Below are 17,688 nucleotides of genomic sequence, written 5' to 3' on the forward strand. Positions count from 1 at the left end.
TGAATGAGTGATGGAGCCACAATTTAAAACTGAATCTGTTTTCAGAACCTGTGCTTGCTTCCAGTGATATGTATTGCCCGCCCTGAGAACGTTCTGCTAAATGCTATATGTCCTGCAAGTGCAGGCTCAAATGCTACCACCTGCATGAAGCCTTTTCTCTCCCTCCCAACTAGAAGTGCATTCTCCTCTGAACTTGCAGCGGAACCTTGACCTTTCATTTGGTGTTGACCACATTCTGCCTTGTGTTATGAATATTGTGTATATGCCATCCTTGGTAAATGTTTTATATCTGCATTCTAAGTGTTTAACTTCAGGAATTGTGTCATGTTTATCTTTGTATCTCTCCCAAGGCTACAGATAGAGAGGGCATTGTTGGTATCTGTGGCATCTGCTGCATATTTGTTGATCTAAGACCTGGTACATGGTACCTGGTGTCTTTTCTAAGACCTGGTGTGTGGTTTCTACCTCCTGATTGAAAAAAGTTTCTTCTCTGGGCCAGGCACAGTGGCTCATGCCTGTAATCCCAGCACTTTGGGAGGCTGAGGTGGGCGGATCACCTGAGGTCAGGGGTTTGAGACCAGCCAGGGCAAGCAATATGGTGAAACCCTGTCTTTACTAATTAGCTGAGTGTGGTGGCAGGCACCTGTAATCCCAGCTACTTGGGAGGCTGAGGCATGAGAATCACTTGAATTCAAGTGGAGGCTGCAGTGAGCTGAGATTGTTCCACTGCACTCCAGCCTGGGTGACAGAGTGAGACTCTGTTAAAAAAAAATTGTTTTCTTCTTTGTTGCAGACGGGAAGACATCTTATCCATCCTCACTGCTGTCAACGATGATGTGAGTCGACGAGTGGACAAACAGGGAACAAAGAAACAGATGCCCCAGCCTGCTTTCACACTAAGGAAAAAACTAGTATTCCCTGTGCCCCTGGATGCACTTTCATTATAGCAGAGAGTTTTTGTTGGTTCTTAGACTTCAAATGAATCATTGTCTGTATCCTCCAGCCTCCTGCCCAGCACAGGAATCGGTGGTCTCCACTTGGCATTCTAGAAACAGGAAACACCCTGTTTTCTGACACAGTCAATTTCGATTTTCTTTTTCTTTTGACAAGTCTAAATGTTAGAAAACACTCTTTTTTTAGGAGACAGTCTCATTCTGTCACCCAGACTGGAGTGCAGGGGGGCAATCTCGGCTCTCTGTAGTCTCGACCTCCTGGGCTCAAGCTATCCTCCCACCTCAGCTTCCCAAGTAGCTGGGACCACAGGTGTGTACCACCATGCCTGGATATTTTTTATTCTTTATTTTTTGTAGAGACGGAGGGATCTCACTTTGTTGCACAGGCTGGTCTCAAACTCCTGGACTCAAGTGATCCTCCCACCTCTGTCCGCAAAATACTGGGATTATAGGCACGAGCCACCACGCCTGGCCAGAAAACTTTCCTTATTGAAGACTTGGATTGTAGCCTTGATTTTGGATGTGTACCCTAAAGAGAGAGTAATTGACCTTGGTTTGTGCAGGTATTTTTTTTTTTTTGAGACAGAGTCGCTCCGTCACCTGGTCTGGAGTGCAGTGGTGGGATCACTGTTCACTGCAGCCTTGACCTCCCAGGTTCAAGCGATCCTCCCACCTCAGCCTCCCAAGTAGCTGAGACTACAGGTGTGTGTCCACGCACAGCTAACTTTTGTATTTTAATGTAGAGATGGGGTTTCACTATGTTGTCCAAGCTGGTCTCAAACTCCTGGGCTCAAGTGATCCTCCCACCTCAGCTTCTCAAAGTTCTGGGACTATACGTGTGAAATACTGTGTCTGACCTGGGGACCAGGGACATTTTAAGATTCCCTGGTGTTCAAAGAACCACGTTCTTAGGCTAGACTGAGCTTAGATTGCCTCTTTAGACAACTACCCCTTAGTTATAATTCTGTGTCCCCTCTGCATGGCCTTGAACATTGGACAATGAGGTTATAGTCCAGCCACCCTCTCTCTACTCTCCCCCTTCCTAAGACTTCTCTTCTGCATATCTAGTGAGGTGAACATTTGGTCTATGCCAGGCCCATTTCCTGCTTTTGTGTAAGGAAGGTGCTCACATAGGAAGTTTTTATTTGGTTAGAGACAGGTTTCCCTGTAGGAAGATGATGGCTCATTTACACTCAGCTGCTCTGCAAGCAGAAACTTTATAACCTGATGTCATATTCCATGTTGGACTGGGTGCGGTGGCTCATGCCTGTAATCCCAGTACTTTGGGAGGCTGAGGCAGGCAGATCACTTGAGGTCAGGAGTTCAATACCAGCCTGGCCAATACGGCGAAACCTCTTCACTACTAAAAACACAAAAATTAGCCAGGCGTGGTGGCGGGCACCTGTAATCCCAGCTACTTGGGAGGCTGAGGCAAGAGAATCTCTTGAATCTGGGAGGCAGAGGCTGCGGCGAGCCAAGATCACACAACTGCACTCCAGCTTGAGCAACAGGGCGAGACCTTGTTTAAAAAAAAAAAATAAATGTTGGGGTTTCAGGTGCCATTGACAGAACACCCAATTCAAATTGACTGAAGCAAAGAAGGGAATTTATTGCCTCTTTCACATGGAAACCCAGGAGTGGATAACACTGGCTTCAGGCAAAGCTTGAATCAGGACTCAATCTACAGGCCAGCACCTTTCTGTTGGCCGGATGTCCTCAGGGTTGGCAACTGCAGTGTAGACTGCAGTGGACAGTCCCCACCTTGTCACTACTACTACACTTTGCTCCTCTGGCCTGAGGGATGAGGAGAGAGGCTGTGTCAGAGACTGAAGCTGTTCTCAGGATCACTGGGCTCTTCTTGGCAGAGGGGATGTCTGGCTTGCCTGAAGGGAGTGGCTCTGTAAGGATGTCTTGATGCTTTCTTCATTAAGATTTTGAATATTTTTATGTACTTGAGTTTTTTTTTTTTTTTTTTTTCAATTTCTAGAGGAACTTTTCTTTGTTAATTCCTGGAACTGTATTTTGAACCCTTGAAGGTGAGCCCTCATAGGGAGATCCAAAGTCCTGTGGTTAACGCCTTTGTTTATAGACGAGGCAGCTAAGTCCTGGGGATGTGAACAACCTGCTGGCAGACCTCATTTACTGGATTTTCCTTCAGCCAGGTGAACTGGAATGGCTTGGGGCGTGGAAGGGCATTAGGAGCGTTTCATCTGATATGTGAATGCTCATAAAAAAATGTCGAGGAATGAAGAAAAACAATTCTCAGTGGTGCCTGCATTTATAATTATTTATGTGAAAGTCAAATTCATGTACAGTACATTTGTTATAAGAATATTCACAAGAACACTGTTCCGATGTCTCTGATTGTCACATGGATTTGAATGTAGCTTGACAGAGGGAATGTCTAATCCATATTGACAGGGCAGGAGCACCGTCATCTCATCTCAGACAAACACCGCCACTTTAAGTTCCAGTTCCCTTTCTAGCCTCATGCATTTCAAGGAAATCACTTCCCTTCTAATAGCAAGCAGCCAGAAAGAGAAGAGAGTAAAATACAGATAAGACAGCTCTGGCACAGAGGTTAGGGGGTGGGGGAAGTCTCTTGGGTAACTGCCAAACTTTGCCCTCATACAATAGGTTCCAGTAAAACAATGGGCCTTAATAAGCACATTCCTTTTCCTTCAGGTACACTAAGATAGGGAAGCTAAAAGCAGACTGGAGGGGGGCAGGGTATACCTACAGCTGCAGAAAGATTGTATGGGAACGGACACACTCTTCCTCCCAGATAAGCACAACAAAGAGATACAAAAACAATCCAAGCCTCTGATAAACTCTCCCACCCTAAATCCTTAAAAACTCTTAGTCTGTAAGTGAGTGGGCTCTGACCTAACTCTGCCAGAAGCCCCTTTCAAATTTGCTTTCTCTAAAATAAACCTGTCCTTGACTGTCAAGCCACCTTTCATGTTTCTTTCCTCTTTCTTTAATTCTTACACATGTGTCAGGATGATCTCCCAAAACCGTGTTCATAACAGTCAGGGCTAAAAGCTAGTGGTCACAGTCTTTGTCCATTTGGCAGAACTGACATGTGAAGGCAAGCGAAGGATGGTGAGGTACTGAGGAAAGAGCAAAGGATCTGGAGATCAAAGCCCTGTATTTCCATATTGTCCTGTGATTCCTTTGCTCAGAGACACTAACTAAATCAAGCTAGCTTTTTTCAGCCTTGTCTGTAAAGTAGAGAAATACATTAGCTGTTGAGAAGATGAAAAAGAATGTGTATGTGTGCATCTATTTAAATCTAACTGTGCTGAGGTGCATATAAAGGCCTTTAGGTGGTAGTCTTCTAGTTGTAACTGCAACAGAAATAGCAGAACTTAAGTTCCTTTGTGCGTAATTCCAGCTGACTTTATTAGCAGCAACTCAGCACTAGCAGTACCCCTGACATACTCTGAGTAAGACCTAATTCTTCCCTCACTGGCTCGTGATGTCCACAGCAGAAGGTGGCCAGCTCTTGGCTCTGAGTTCAGTTGAACAAAACGCTGTTGATAAAACTTCCTGTCAGGCCCCTGAGCCCAAGTTAAGCCATCATATCCCTTGTGACCTGCACGTATACATCCAGGTGGCCTGAAGTAACTGAAGAATCACAAAAGAAGTGAAAATGGCCTGTTCCTGCCTTAACTGATGAGATTACCTTGTGAAATTTCTTCTCCTGGTTCTTCCTGGCTCAAAAACTCGCCCGTTGAGCACCTTCTGACCCCCACCCCTGCCAGCCAGAGAACAACCCCCTTTGACTGTAATCTTCTACTACCTACCCAAATCCTATAAAATGGCCCCACTCCTATCTCCTTTTGCTGACTCTCTCTTCGGACTCAGCCCGCCTGCACCCAGGTGATTAAAAAGCTTTATTGCTCACACAAAGCCTATTTGGCGGTCTCTTCACTTGGACGTGAGTGAAACCTCCTTCATCAGGAACATTTGGGGTTTGATGTTTAAGTTTTGAGCCTCTGGTGTATTTCCTATTTCTGTTTTGCTAGAACTTAGTGCTTGTGTAAGGTTAAATTCTAGAATCAGGAAACGTTGTTTTTAGAGGCCTCCAGCAAGCACTTCGGAGGTCCCTGGGCGTTTACAGCTGTGAGTCGTCGATCTATCCAGACACCAGAACATAGTCATCCTTGGCTCATTCCTCCTCAGTGGGAGGTGTGCACAGTTGGTAGAGTGTTACCTCCAAGATTTTGTGAAACATTATGCTTGTCTGTATTTGTGTGTGCATGTCTGTGTGAATTTTGAGTTCAGGAATAACAGGTGATTTGATCACAGCTATTTGACAGTGGTGATAGTCATTGTATGCCAAGACGTTTATGAAGGGAATAGGTAGATTGAGTGAGGTTCCTATATATTTTGCCTAGTTGTACTCACCTACAAGAGCTGTAATTAAATGTTTCTCTCTTTCCCCTTCTTCCTCTCTTTTATTCATTTTTGTTTATTTATTTATTTTTTTTACGAAGTCTCGCTCTCTCACCCAGGCTAGAGTGTGGTGGCACGATCTTGGCTCACTGCAACCTTCGTCTCCTGGGTTCAAGCGATTCTCCTGCCTCAGCCTCCTGAGTAGCTGGGATTACAGGTGTGCACCATCACACCTGGCTAATTTTCATATTTCTAGTAGGAACAGAGTTTTGTCATGTTGGCCAGGCTGGTCTCGAACTCCTGACCTCAAGTGATCTGCCCGCTTTGGCCTCCCAACGGAATGAGCCATCATGTCGGGCCTCATTCATTCTTTCTTTCATAGAAGTTTGGATACTGCCAAACAAAATTAAAGACATGAAAAACCAATTGTTATTACAAATGTTACAATTATTTAACCACAGGTGTTTATTTTTATTAGAGCCATAGCACCTACTGGCCTCTGCTTCAGGGATTCACAATGGTGGTGGGCAGGTTGGATATCACAGGGCTTACCCCTAGCAATGCATTCTATTCCGCCTATGCCCAGGTGGTGGTAAACATGTAAGCATCCAGTACACTGCGGTACCGACCCATCAGAACAGACGCTGACTGGTACAACACAATGGTGAATGTTGCTGAATAGCAACCCTTAATCAATAATGATCAAATCTCCATGGAGGTAAACTAAACTAGAAGTTTACCTCAAACAGGTAATTTTTGTGCCATACATGATTCACAGAACCTTCCAGATCTGATGCTTTCTGAGTGACCTGGTCAACTTGTTCTCAACCTGGAATTCTTGGACCCTTAGATGTTTGTAAATTTGTTCTCAGAGCCTCTGAGCTCTCCACCTTCATTTTTAAGTGCTTTAATTTTTTTTTGGTGATAATCTTTAAAACTTCACAGATGTGTGTCCTGGCTCTTCGGGGCGACTGCTTCATATATGAGTACTGCCACACAATGACTGCTCATGTTCTGGGGCCTGCCTACAGAAAGGGACGAACTTTACCTTGGACTTTTTAATGTAGTGTGGATGTGCGTCTGTAGCTAGAGGTCTTCAGGTGCCAGTGGTTAATCTGTTTGAAGCTTGCTTTATTACAACCTCTCATTCCGTAACAGACTCCTCCTCCACCATCCCTCACCTCTGCTGAACCCTTCTAGCAGAGGGAACTCACCACAAGTGGGGACATGGATTTGGGAGCTTGAAAGGATCCCAGTGACCCTGCAGTCCAGCCCTTAGAGTGCTAAGTGACTTACTGAAGCCTCGAAGCCATTCCTGGAGGATTTGCAATTCTTTTTATTTTTATTTTTATTTTTTTTTATACTTTAAGTTCTAGGGTACATGTGCATAATGTGCAGGTTTGTTACATATGTATACTTGTTCCACGTTGGCATGCTGCACCCATCAACTCCTCAGCACCCATCAACTCGTCATTTACATCAGGTATAACTCCCAATGCAATCCCTCCCCCTTCCCCCCTCCCCATGATAGGCCCCGGTGTATGATGTTCCCCTTCCCGAGTCCAAGTGATCTCATTGTTCAGTTCCCACCTATGAGTGAGAACATGCGGTGTTTGGTTTTCTGTTCTTGTGATAGTTTGCTGAGAATGATGGTTTCCAGCTGCATCCATGTCCCTACAAAGGACACAAACTCATCCCTTTTTATGGCTGCATAGTATTCCATGGTGTATATGTGCCACATTTTCTTAATCCAGTCTGTCACTGATGGACATTTGGGTTGATTCCAAGTCTTTACTATTGTGAATAGTGCCGCAATAAACATATGTGTGCATGTGTCTTTATAGCAGCATGATTAAGAACTCAAACAAATTTACAAGAAAAAAAAAAACCCCATCAAAAAGTGGGCAAAGGACATGAACAGACATTTCTCAAAAGAAGACATTCATACAGCCAACAGACACATGAAAAAATGCTCATCATCACTGGCCATCAGAGAAATGCAAATCAAAACCACAATGAGATACCATCTCACACCAGTTAGAATGGCGATCATTAAAAAGTCAGGAAACAACAGGTGCTGGAGAGAATGTGGAGAAATAGGAACACTTTTACACTGTTGGTGGGATTGTAAACTAGTTCAACCATTATGGAAAACAGTATGGAGATTCCTCAAGGATCTAGAACTAGAAGTACCATATGACCCAGCCATCCCATTACTGGGTATATACCCAAAGGATTTGCAATTCTTCGTATCTCTGGATTTGCCACCCTGTCCCTCCAAGTCACTTGGTTTCACTTTGGACAGCTTTAATTATTCTCTTCTCTGTTCTCTGTTTCTGCCTCCTTAGAAGCTATTTAAAACCACTCGTTTTCATTCTAAACTCCGGAGCCACACCAAACAAGTGTAACTGTCCCCTGGTGAGATTTGCATTGTATGTGACAAATCATTTAACTTCTTTCTGGTAGGGTTTCAGTTTTGTCGGAAGTCTGCAGTTTGCTCTTAAGGATGTGATAAGAATGTAGCAACACATTTGTATCTTTGAATTTTGAAAAGGAACCAAATTTTAAAATTTAGTTTAGTTTAGTTTAGTTTTGTTTGAGACACAGTCTCACTGTGTCACCCAGGCTGGAGTGCAGTGATACCATGTTGGCTAACTGCAACCTCTGCCTCCTGTGCTCAGGTGATCCTCCCCCCTGAACCTCCTGAGTAGCAGCTGGGGCTACAGGCAGGTGTTTTTTAAAAACGGAATTCTTAATACATTAAAAAAATGAAATCCCTTTAAAAAAGCACTAGAGGAAATTCTGTGTTTAAAGATTTACTTATTTGGCAATGCAAACAGCTGTTTATTTCCTAACATAACTTTTGCAAATCTGAATTTTTATAAAAAGATTTTTAAATTAAAAATTTTTAATTATACTAAGTTTTACTTTTTAAGTAATTTTGAGTAGGTAATATTTTTATAAAGACATTTGTATGGTTCGAAGATAAGAAAATATATGAAAGGTGTTCAAGAAGAGTTTTGCCCCCAATTCTGTCCACTGTATACCCAGTCCTCCCCACTTCTACATACATATTTCAGATAGGTATTTCTCGAAAGAAAGAACTTATGCTGTGAAACTTATATGTCTACTTAGGTCTCATTTTAAGTGATTCTGTAAAATGGCTGGGAGATACTGGTGAAATTGGAAATAACTTTGTGAGATTTTGAGCTGAGTACTTGTAAATAGTAGAAATGGACTTACTAATAAATAAAGGAATTTTATTTTATAACTTTTTTCTGATTACATAGTAATGTATGTTCATTATGAAATATTTGGGAAATACAAAAACACACAAAGAAAAAAGGATATTTATTTATAATTCCATTTTGCTATGTATTTTCCCATTATTCACTCTGCGTTTGTCCCAGGTTTTCCCCACGCTGTTTCAATGAGTGTATCCTCCATGTCCCCCCAATCATGCATCCAGTAAACTCCGTCATTACTACCATCTGTACTTCCACTCACGGTTCAGTTCCAAGCATGTCCCTCTCTGACATCCACCTCACATCATTCCATCTTGCTTCTTCTGGGACCTTCCCTTCAAGGATCTTCAGTGCCACCGGGGCTTCCAGTTAGGTTGATTGACCCTATCTATCGTCTTCCCGATATCAGCATCACCCCCCACTCACTCTTCACGCAGCTTAGAGTCCACATGTCTTTGTTAAAGTCTCCTGTACGCACCAGCACCCTTGCCTTTCCCTCAGTTCCACTGAGGTGGCAGAATCCCAACTCTGGCTAATCGCATAAATCCGTGTCCTCCAAATTTGTACTGGAATTCCAGGATGTGGCTGGGGTAAAAACCTTCCATGTTGCAGACAGGTCTTGTTTCAAACCAATGACCACAAACCTCCAATGAGCTTTCAGGAGTTTCGGCAATGCTGTGACATTTCCCTGGTTATATCACCCTTTTGCACTCTCGGTCTGTTTTACTGATCATAGAATTCTCTATGATCTCAACCTAAAGGGTTAGAGATATTTCCTGAGAAGCCCCACCTTTTCCCTTGATAACCCACTATGGGAACTGTCATTTGTGAATTTAAGAAGAAACACTTGCTTCTTGACTTTTAAAACACCAAAAACAACATTAAAAAATTGAAGGATGAGGCTGGGGTGCGGTGACTCATGCCTGTAATCCCAGCACTTTGGGAGGCTGAGGCGGGCGGATCACTTGAGGTCAGGAGTTCAAGACTAGCCTGGTCAACTTGGTGAAAACTGTCTCTACTAAAAAAAATTAGCTGGGCATGGTGGCACGCACCTGTGATGTTAGCTACACGGGAGGCTGGGGCATGAGAATTACTTGACTCTGGGAGGTGGAGGTTGCAGTGAGCCAAGATCATGCCACTGCACTCCAGCCTGGGTGACAGAGCGAGACTTTGTCTCAAAACAAAAACAAAAACAAAACCTGAGGGATGAGCCACAAACTGGGAAATGATATCTGCCATGTTGTATAACTGATAAAGGAGATGTGCATACATATACTATATATATAATCTTCTACCAATCCATAACGTATTAAACAATCCAATCTAGATGGGTAAACATATAAACTAGTTCAAAGATGAGCAAAAAATATGAACCAGTAATTAAAAGGAAATACCAATGAGCAATAAACATCTGAAAACATAACCATTCTCTTTGGTCATCAGAGAATTTGAAAAATACAGCCACAGTGAGATAGCATTTTATGTCCATCATATTATCAATATTTAAAACTCTGTCAGTACTAAGTATGGGTGAAGATACGGAGTGAAGGGAACTCTGTTACATAGATCTAGGAAATGTAAATTGACACAATCATTTTAGAAAGCAATTTGCAATATTTATAAATGTTGGAAATTTGCACACAGTAAAATCTAGCAAATCTATTTTTGGATCTATGTCCTAAAATAAACTTAAAAACATTGTTTTGTAGAGACAGGGTCTTGTCACATTGTGCAGGAAGGTCTTGAACTGGCCTCAAGCAATCTTCCTGTCTCAGCCTCCCAAAATATTGAAATTATAGGCGTGAGCCACCACGCCTGGCCCCAAAAGAAATTTTGCACATGTACCAGGAGATAAGGAGGAGTGTTAGTTTTCTGAGCAACACTGTAAGAGCACAAAGAAATAAAATAAAAAGAAGCAACACATACAATCTATAGATTCATCAGGAGCATAGATAAATTGTGGTATAGTCGTATAAAGGAATACCATCAAGTAGTGAAACAAAATTAGCTAGAATTATTAGGTTGAACCGTATGAAATTGCCATTCTTATAGATCAGAAACAACCAAATATTGGCATTTCATACAGTTTAAATATATGTATCAGTAACATAATGATGAGCAAATAATATATATAATATGATGATTTATAGAATGTTAAAACACACATAAGAGTCTTTTATGTTGTTTATAAATTCATATGTATATTGTACAAATATACAGATGTATGGGGGTGATGAGGAGTTTAGAGTAGTAGTTGTCTGGGATGGGCTCGGGGCTTGGGGAGAGAGGGAGGAACATGCCAATGGGGAGGAATTACAGGGGCTTCAAATGCATCAGTTTTGTTTTATATCTTCAACTGAGTGCTGGATGTGGGGGCTATTCTCTTTTTTCTTTAATCCTTTTTGCATCTCAGTGCTGATTAATGGAATTTAGCCACCAGATTGGGTGATTTTTTGGCTTGTTGAATACTCGGCCAGGTTTGCAGGGAAGCTTTGCCCTCTTGGGCAGAGTATGTTTTTCCAATCTAGTACCCGTCTGTGTTTTTGGTGGTGATTTCTGTGGCTATAATTAATATAATCAGTGTGGCCAAAGCAAGGATAAGGGGTATTGACTCACTTTTTATTGCCCTGAGCCATCCCTGTTGCAAAATAATGATCTGGATATATTCTCCAGAACAGGAAGCAAACTGCAAATGGGAAACATGGGAAACTCCCTTAAGCCACTTCTTTTTTTTTTTTTTTGAGACAGAGTCTGGCTCTGTTGCCCAGGCTGGAGTGCAGTGGCACGACCTCAGCTCACTGCAAGCTCTGCCTTCCAGGTTCACGCCATTCTCCTGCCTCAGCCTCCCAGGTTCACGCCATTCTCCTGCCTCAGCCTCCCAAGTAGCTGGGACTACAGGCACCGGCCACTACGCCAGGCTAATTTTTTTTTTTTTTTTTGTATTTTTAGTAGAAACGGAGTTTCACCGTATTAGCCAGGATGGTCTCTATCTCCTCACCTCGTGATCCACCCGCCTCGGCCTCCCAAAGTGTCAGGATTACAGGCTTGAGTCACCGTGCCCGGCCCCTAAACCGGTATCTAACAAATCAGTGTAAGTCAAGGGGTTCATCTACAGAGTCAGTCATCTTCACCATGACACCCACAACGCACACATTGCTGCTGGCATTCCTCCACTCAGAATGTACAATTAGACGCTCAGCACTCTATTGGATCAGGCTGCTATTTCACCATTTGAAGAACCTTCAAAAAGATCTTTAGAGGCAGGGCATGGTGGCTCACACCTGTAATCCCAGCACTTTGGAAGGCTGAGGCAGGCAGATTACTTGAGGCCAGGAGTATGAGACCAGTCTGGCCAACACGGTGAAACCCTGTCTCTGCTAAAAATACAAAAATTAGCCAGGTGTGGTGATGTACACCTGTAGTCCTAGCCACTTGGGAGGCTGAGGCACAAGAATTGCTTGAACCTGAAAGGTGGAGGTTGCAGTGAGCCGAGGTTGTGCCAGTGACACTACACTCCAATCTGGGTGACATGGCGAGACTCCCTCTAAAAAAAAAAATCCTTAGAAACTTCAGAAGGATCCTTCCACTAGGGCAGAAAGGATCAGAGAGTAAGAATCTTCACCCCTACCACTCATGCCTTTCTGAAGGCTCAGTCTGGCCACACTGCAAGGGGACAGTGAGCCAGTTTTGGCCTGGGGTTTCTTGCTGCTGCCAAATTAACAACTCCAGCCCTTGGGTTTAGCCACCTGCTGCTGCTAAAAATGATGATGAGAGTGACGGAGAGGTGTTTTAGTTCCCATTTTAGAGATCAGAAAATCGAGGCCCAGAGAAGCTAAGTAGCCTTGGAGATATGAGCCACAGTCTCTCCACTTGAGTTACCATCTTGAAACATCAAGGATAAGTCAACTTTATCAACAGTTTCAGGCCTGTGAGAAATGGGCTTGGTTTATCTTGAAGATTGTAAACAAATAAAAAAATAGACTACTCCATTACTGATGAGAAATGTGAGTCATTCTGCCAGGAATTGAAAGTACAGCTGCCCATAAAAAAGTTATGCCAGTGTCCAGACTCTTCAGGTCCCTGTGTGTGACAAATCACTCAATGAGAGTTCCCCTTTTATTTCTCTTTGTGCTCAGTAGGATGTTGAAATTTCTGGAAAAGACAATGGAAATCAGGGGCAGGAAGATAACAGTGTGGGGTGCTAAACAGACTCAGATCTCAGCAACCTTCCTGCCCACTGCCATCTCTGCACAGACACCTCGACCCCCACGCACAGGTGGAGCAGCATTTCCTAGTTCTTTCCAGAGGCTTCCTTTTGCCTGCCCTCTAGCCACATCGCCTGAGATTGACAATGCCCTACAGCAAGACGGAAACTTCCCTTTACAGCACCACCTTGTGATTCTGGAGCAACAAAGTTGAGACTTCTGAATTTAGCACTCTTCTGCTCCCCTACTGTTTCACGTATACCTGTGTCATCTTTCTTGTTTCATTGTAAACATACTTATAAAATTCCCATTTTCTTTATTTAGAAATAGAACTACAACTAGATGGTTAAACAATTTAAACAGTACAAAACGGTCCATGGGGAAAAGTGAATTTCACACTGTCCCCCAAACCTTCATTTCCTTTTATGGAGATAATTATTGTTTCTAATGTTTTGAATATTCTTTCAGAGATATTTTATTCTTATATAAGCATACGTGTATGTGTGTCCTTCCCTCATTTTCCCCCCACGAATACTAGCAGACTGTTTTGCACCTTGGTTAGCTCATTTAACATATCTTGGAGACTGTTCTGTATCAGAACATACAGAACTGCTTGATCCTCTTCATGACTGCTACAGCGCCATTGAATGTATGGATCATCAGTGCTCTAACTAGCGCCTTAGTGATGGGCATTTAGGGATCACAAACTTCATAAGGGCAGAAACAATATCTTACCCATTCTCTGTTTCTGATATGGTTTGGATGTGTGGTGCTGCCCAAATCACATGTCAAGGTAATCCCCAGTGTCAGAGGTGGAGCCTGGTGGAGGTGATTGGATCATGGGGATGGATCCTTCATGAATGGGTGAGCACCATCCCTTTGGTGCTGTTCTTGTGATAGAGTTCTCATGAGATCTGGTTTTTTAAAAGTGTGTGGCACCTCCGCACTCTCTTGGTCCTGCTCCTGCCATGTAAGATGCCTGCCCTTGCTTTGCCTTCTGCCATGAATAAAAGCTCTCTGAGGCTTCCCCAGAAGCAGATGCCACTATGCTTCCTATACAGCCTGTGGAACTGTGAGCCAATTAAACCTCTTTTCTTTATAAATTATCCAGTCTTAGGTTTTCTTTATAACAGTGTGAGGATGAGCTAATACAGTTTCCTACATGTAACCTAAGGCAATGCTTTGCACAAAGGGATGAGCCAGATTGCTTAGTAATTAAAATGCAAATACAAACCACAAGTATATCCATTCATGAATTGGGGGACAGCTTTTATTTGATTCTGAGTTCTGATAGCTGCTGCTTTGCTTCGTTAAAAATGTGCTAGTTCTCATTCAACTTCCTATCAGTCACACCACCAACCAACATGTACGATATGTACTACTTGCCAGGTTGGAAGGAAACTTACGGATGAAAGAAATGTCCCTCCCTTCTAGGAAATGATAATCTGCTTTGGGAGAGAAGGCAGGTACTTTTTGGCAAAAGTGACACAATAAAATAATTTTTTAAAAAGATGGATTTTTTTTTTTCTTTTTTGAGATAGAGTCTCGCTCTGTCACCCAGGCTGGAGTGCAGTGGCGTGATATCGGCTCACTGCAATCTCTGTCTCCCCGGTTCAAGCGATTCTCCTGCCTCAGCCTCCTCAGTAGCTGGGACTACAGGTGCACGTCACCACACCAGGCTAATTTTTTGTATTTTTAGTAGATATGGGGTTTCACTGTGTTAGCCAGGATGGTCTCCATCTCCTGACCTCGTGATCTGCCTGCCTAGGCCTCTCAAAGTGCTGGGATTACAGGCGTGAGCCACCGAACCCAGCAAAAAGATAATTTTTAAAAAAGGTATTAGGATAATCGGGTCCTCCCACAAGAAAGTAAAGTTAGAAGCCCACCTCAGACCATGCATTCCAGCACAAAAATGCCAGATGGCTTAAAGATATAAATGTTAAAACAACACTAGAAAGGCATTAAAAGAACATATAGAAAATACGGCAAAAATTTCCCTACGCAAGATGTAAAAGCCAGAAGTCATAAAGGAAAAGGTTGATAAATTAGAATAGATAAAAATGTAAAACTTTTGTATAATATAAGACACGAAGAATGCATTTAAAGACATACAATGAAGGTTAGGAAGATGAAGATGTTTTGGAGATGAGTGCCGGTTACACATCAGTATTAATGTACTTAATGTTACTGAACTGTACACTTAAGATGATGAAAATGGTAACTTTTATGTTATGTATATTTTATCACATAAAAAAAGACATGAAATGAATCAGGGGAAAACATTTGCTACATAACTAAGAACGAAGGCCCTTAATAAAATCTGTAAAACTACACATACTTTTAGGAATGAATCAACAAACAATTTCTATGAATTATAAAAAAGTGACAATCCAACTAAAAAATGAATAAGGGATATGAGCAAATATTGTACAGAAGAAATAAAAATAGACAACAAAGTTATGAAAAAATATTCAATCTCCTTAGTAACTGCGCAAAAGAAACTAAAACAATGAGACACTACCCCTAAGATTAATACATGTCAAAGAAAAATGGTTGGTGAGGGTGTGGGGAAGTGGGCACTTTCACCTACTTTTGGAAATATAAATTGGTGCAACCTTATAGGGAGAGCAATTTCACAACATTTTTCAAAGACTTAAATGCACAACCCTATGGCAGAACAATTTATTCCTCTTCCAGGAGTTTTTTTCTTTCAAAAACAGTCATGCAGATGAAAAACACATGTTCATTACTGCACAGTGTGTCTGTAATACTCACTTTCCCTTCAATAGGGGAATGGTTAAATAAATTTTGCAAGCTATCTGATAGATACTCAGCATGAGCTAAAGTTAGGGTCCAGTTAGAGATGGAAACCACACCAGTAATTTGAAAGGGAAAATGTAATAGGAAGAATTATTAACTAGTGAAAGGAGGCTAACTGCTAAAGGTACAAGAGCACTCAAGCTGTCTGCAGGCAGCAAGCCCCGGCTGGTGAGCAGGAAGCTGCCCGCTGGGAGGCTGCCAAAGTTCCCTGAAGGTGAGCACCACTGGGTGTTGTTCTACAAGCTGCTGGCAGTCATGGCGTTAAGAGCAGGAAGAAAAGCACCAGAACCCGGAAGAGAAACCCAGTCCTCTGCTAGGCCTTGCACTGTCCCTCTGGTGCCCTCTACTGACAAAGCCTAAAATTGTGCCAGCTGGCAAAGGAGATCTTTTTATGGGATGTAGCTCGGTGTCATCAAACAGAACAGGGTGGACTTGGAGCTCAGATGCAATACAATGATTGATACTGGCACAGTATACTTAACCTGCTTTTGTAAACAAAATGGTATATGTGATGTCTTTCTTTCTTTCTCTCTATATATGTAAAACAATATTTGTTCCTAGTTATTATGTATTTATGTCTTTACTCTGCATGCCAGGAGCTAAGTATTTTGCATGTATTAACTCATTTCATTCTCATAATAACCTTCACATGCAGGAATCACTATAGCTACTTTATGAATGAGTCGAGGAAGGCACTGAGACGTTAAGTAACTTGCCCAAGGTCATGCAGCTAGTAAGTGGCAGAGCAAGAATTACTATGGCTTTATAAGCCTAGAAAAAAGTCTGAAAGAATAAAAATGTTAACAGTGGGGACCTCAAGGAGGCATTGAAGAGGCCATGAGAGATTTTTCACTTTGTAAAAAATCAGTCCTTCAAATAAATAAATACAGTGAGGCTTCCCCAGAAGCAGATGTCACTATGCTTCCTGTACAGCCTGTGAAACTGTGAGCCAGTTAAACCTCTTCTCTTTATAAATTATCCAGTCTTCGGTATTTCTTTATAACAGTGTGAGGATGAGCTAATACAGTTTCCTACACTGCAACCTAAGGCAATGCTTTGCACAAAGGGATGAACCAGATTGCTTAGTAATTAAAACGCAAATACAAACCACAAGTATATCCACTCATGAATTGGGGGACTGCTTTGTGTGTATGGATAAGGTATATTTTTTTAAAAAATTATTTTTCAAAGAAGACAATAAACTAGTTAATAAACGACAACTCACAGTGCCAGGCAGTGAGAAACAAGTGTCTGATAAACGGTGGAGAATGTGAGCACTCTCTGCAGTGGGTGGGAGGAGATGGGGAGGGCGTTCTCTGGGGAGTGGCAGTGGCTGGAGCAAAGGTTTGGAGGAGGTAAGTCATGTACTCTGAGCTTTCGGTTTCTGTTTCACCTTGTGTCTGAGCTGGTCTGAAGTCGGGTTGTTCAGACTGAGCTTCCTGCCTGCCCGTACCCCTCCAACAGCTTCAGAAGAAGGTGACTGGTGGCTGCCTGAGGAATACCAGTGGGCAAGAGAATGAGCATTTCTGGAGCATCTGCTGTCTGTGAGATTAAGCACTACGTATATTGCTTTACTCACTCCCCACAGCAACCTTACCAAGCAGTTCTTTTCCACATGAAAAGATGGAGGCTGAGTGAAACAAAAGGAGTTGTTTAGATTCCTCAGTAAGTGAGAGGCAGAGCTGGGATTTGAATCCAGATCTGTCTGATATTGAAGTCTAGGCGGGTTCCACCTCTCCAGACTGTTTTCCAGGGCATAAAGGACAGATCCTTTACCTTAGCTGGCTGCTTCTAGAAGTCTGACCCTGCTGGCTCAAAACGACTTTAGTTCCTTGCCCAGAGGCTGTGGACTGCAGGTCAAGACATCAGTAGAAGGAGGGCCCAGCTAGAGCGGCTGACACTGGCTTCTACTCACCGTCATTTCTCCTTCCTTCCAGGAGCAACCCCTGGGTGCGTCCACTTTCTGGGCACGTGAGGTTGGGCCTCGGCAGCCTGAGCCCTTGAGTTGGTCACTTGAACCTTGGGAATATTGAGGTAAGCCTGGAATTTCCAGAGGAGGTTTGG

The 17,688-nt window shown here is 42.7% G+C and overlaps 2 protein-coding genes across 5 annotated transcripts in view; both read left to right on the forward strand.

Moving 5' to 3' along the window:
- The window catches only part of LOC105468106 (caspase 10), a 44,859-nt gene extending 36,230 nt beyond the window's left edge, over nt 1–8,629 (forward strand). For all 3 annotated transcript variants that reach the window (XM_011718084.2, XM_071073173.1, XM_011718083.2), the window contains one exon: nt 794–8,629. In XM_011718084.2, coding sequence (XP_011716386.2) covers nt 794–947 — 154 coding nt within the window. In that variant the 3' untranslated portion in view covers nt 948–8,629. The remainder of the gene's footprint in view (nt 1–793) is intronic.
- Nucleotides 8,630–17,008: 8,379 nt separating this feature from the next.
- Nucleotides 17,009–17,688, forward strand: part of LOC105468105 (caspase 8) — a 59,620-nt gene continuing 58,940 nt past the window's right edge. Inside the window, exons 1-2 of one of the 2 annotated variants that reach the window (XM_071073178.1) lie at nt 17,009–17,168; nt 17,562–17,658. The gene's annotated coding sequence lies outside the window, so the exon portion shown is untranslated. Of the gene's footprint in view, nt 17,290–17,561; nt 17,659–17,688 lie in introns of both variants that reach the window. The other variant, XM_071073177.1, reaches the window with a different exon arrangement.

This window comes from Macaca nemestrina, chromosome 11 (assembly GCF_043159975.1).
Source record: "Macaca nemestrina isolate mMacNem1 chromosome 11, mMacNem.hap1, whole genome shotgun sequence".
Taxonomy (NCBI): Eukaryota; Metazoa; Chordata; class Mammalia; order Primates; family Cercopithecidae; genus Macaca; species Macaca nemestrina.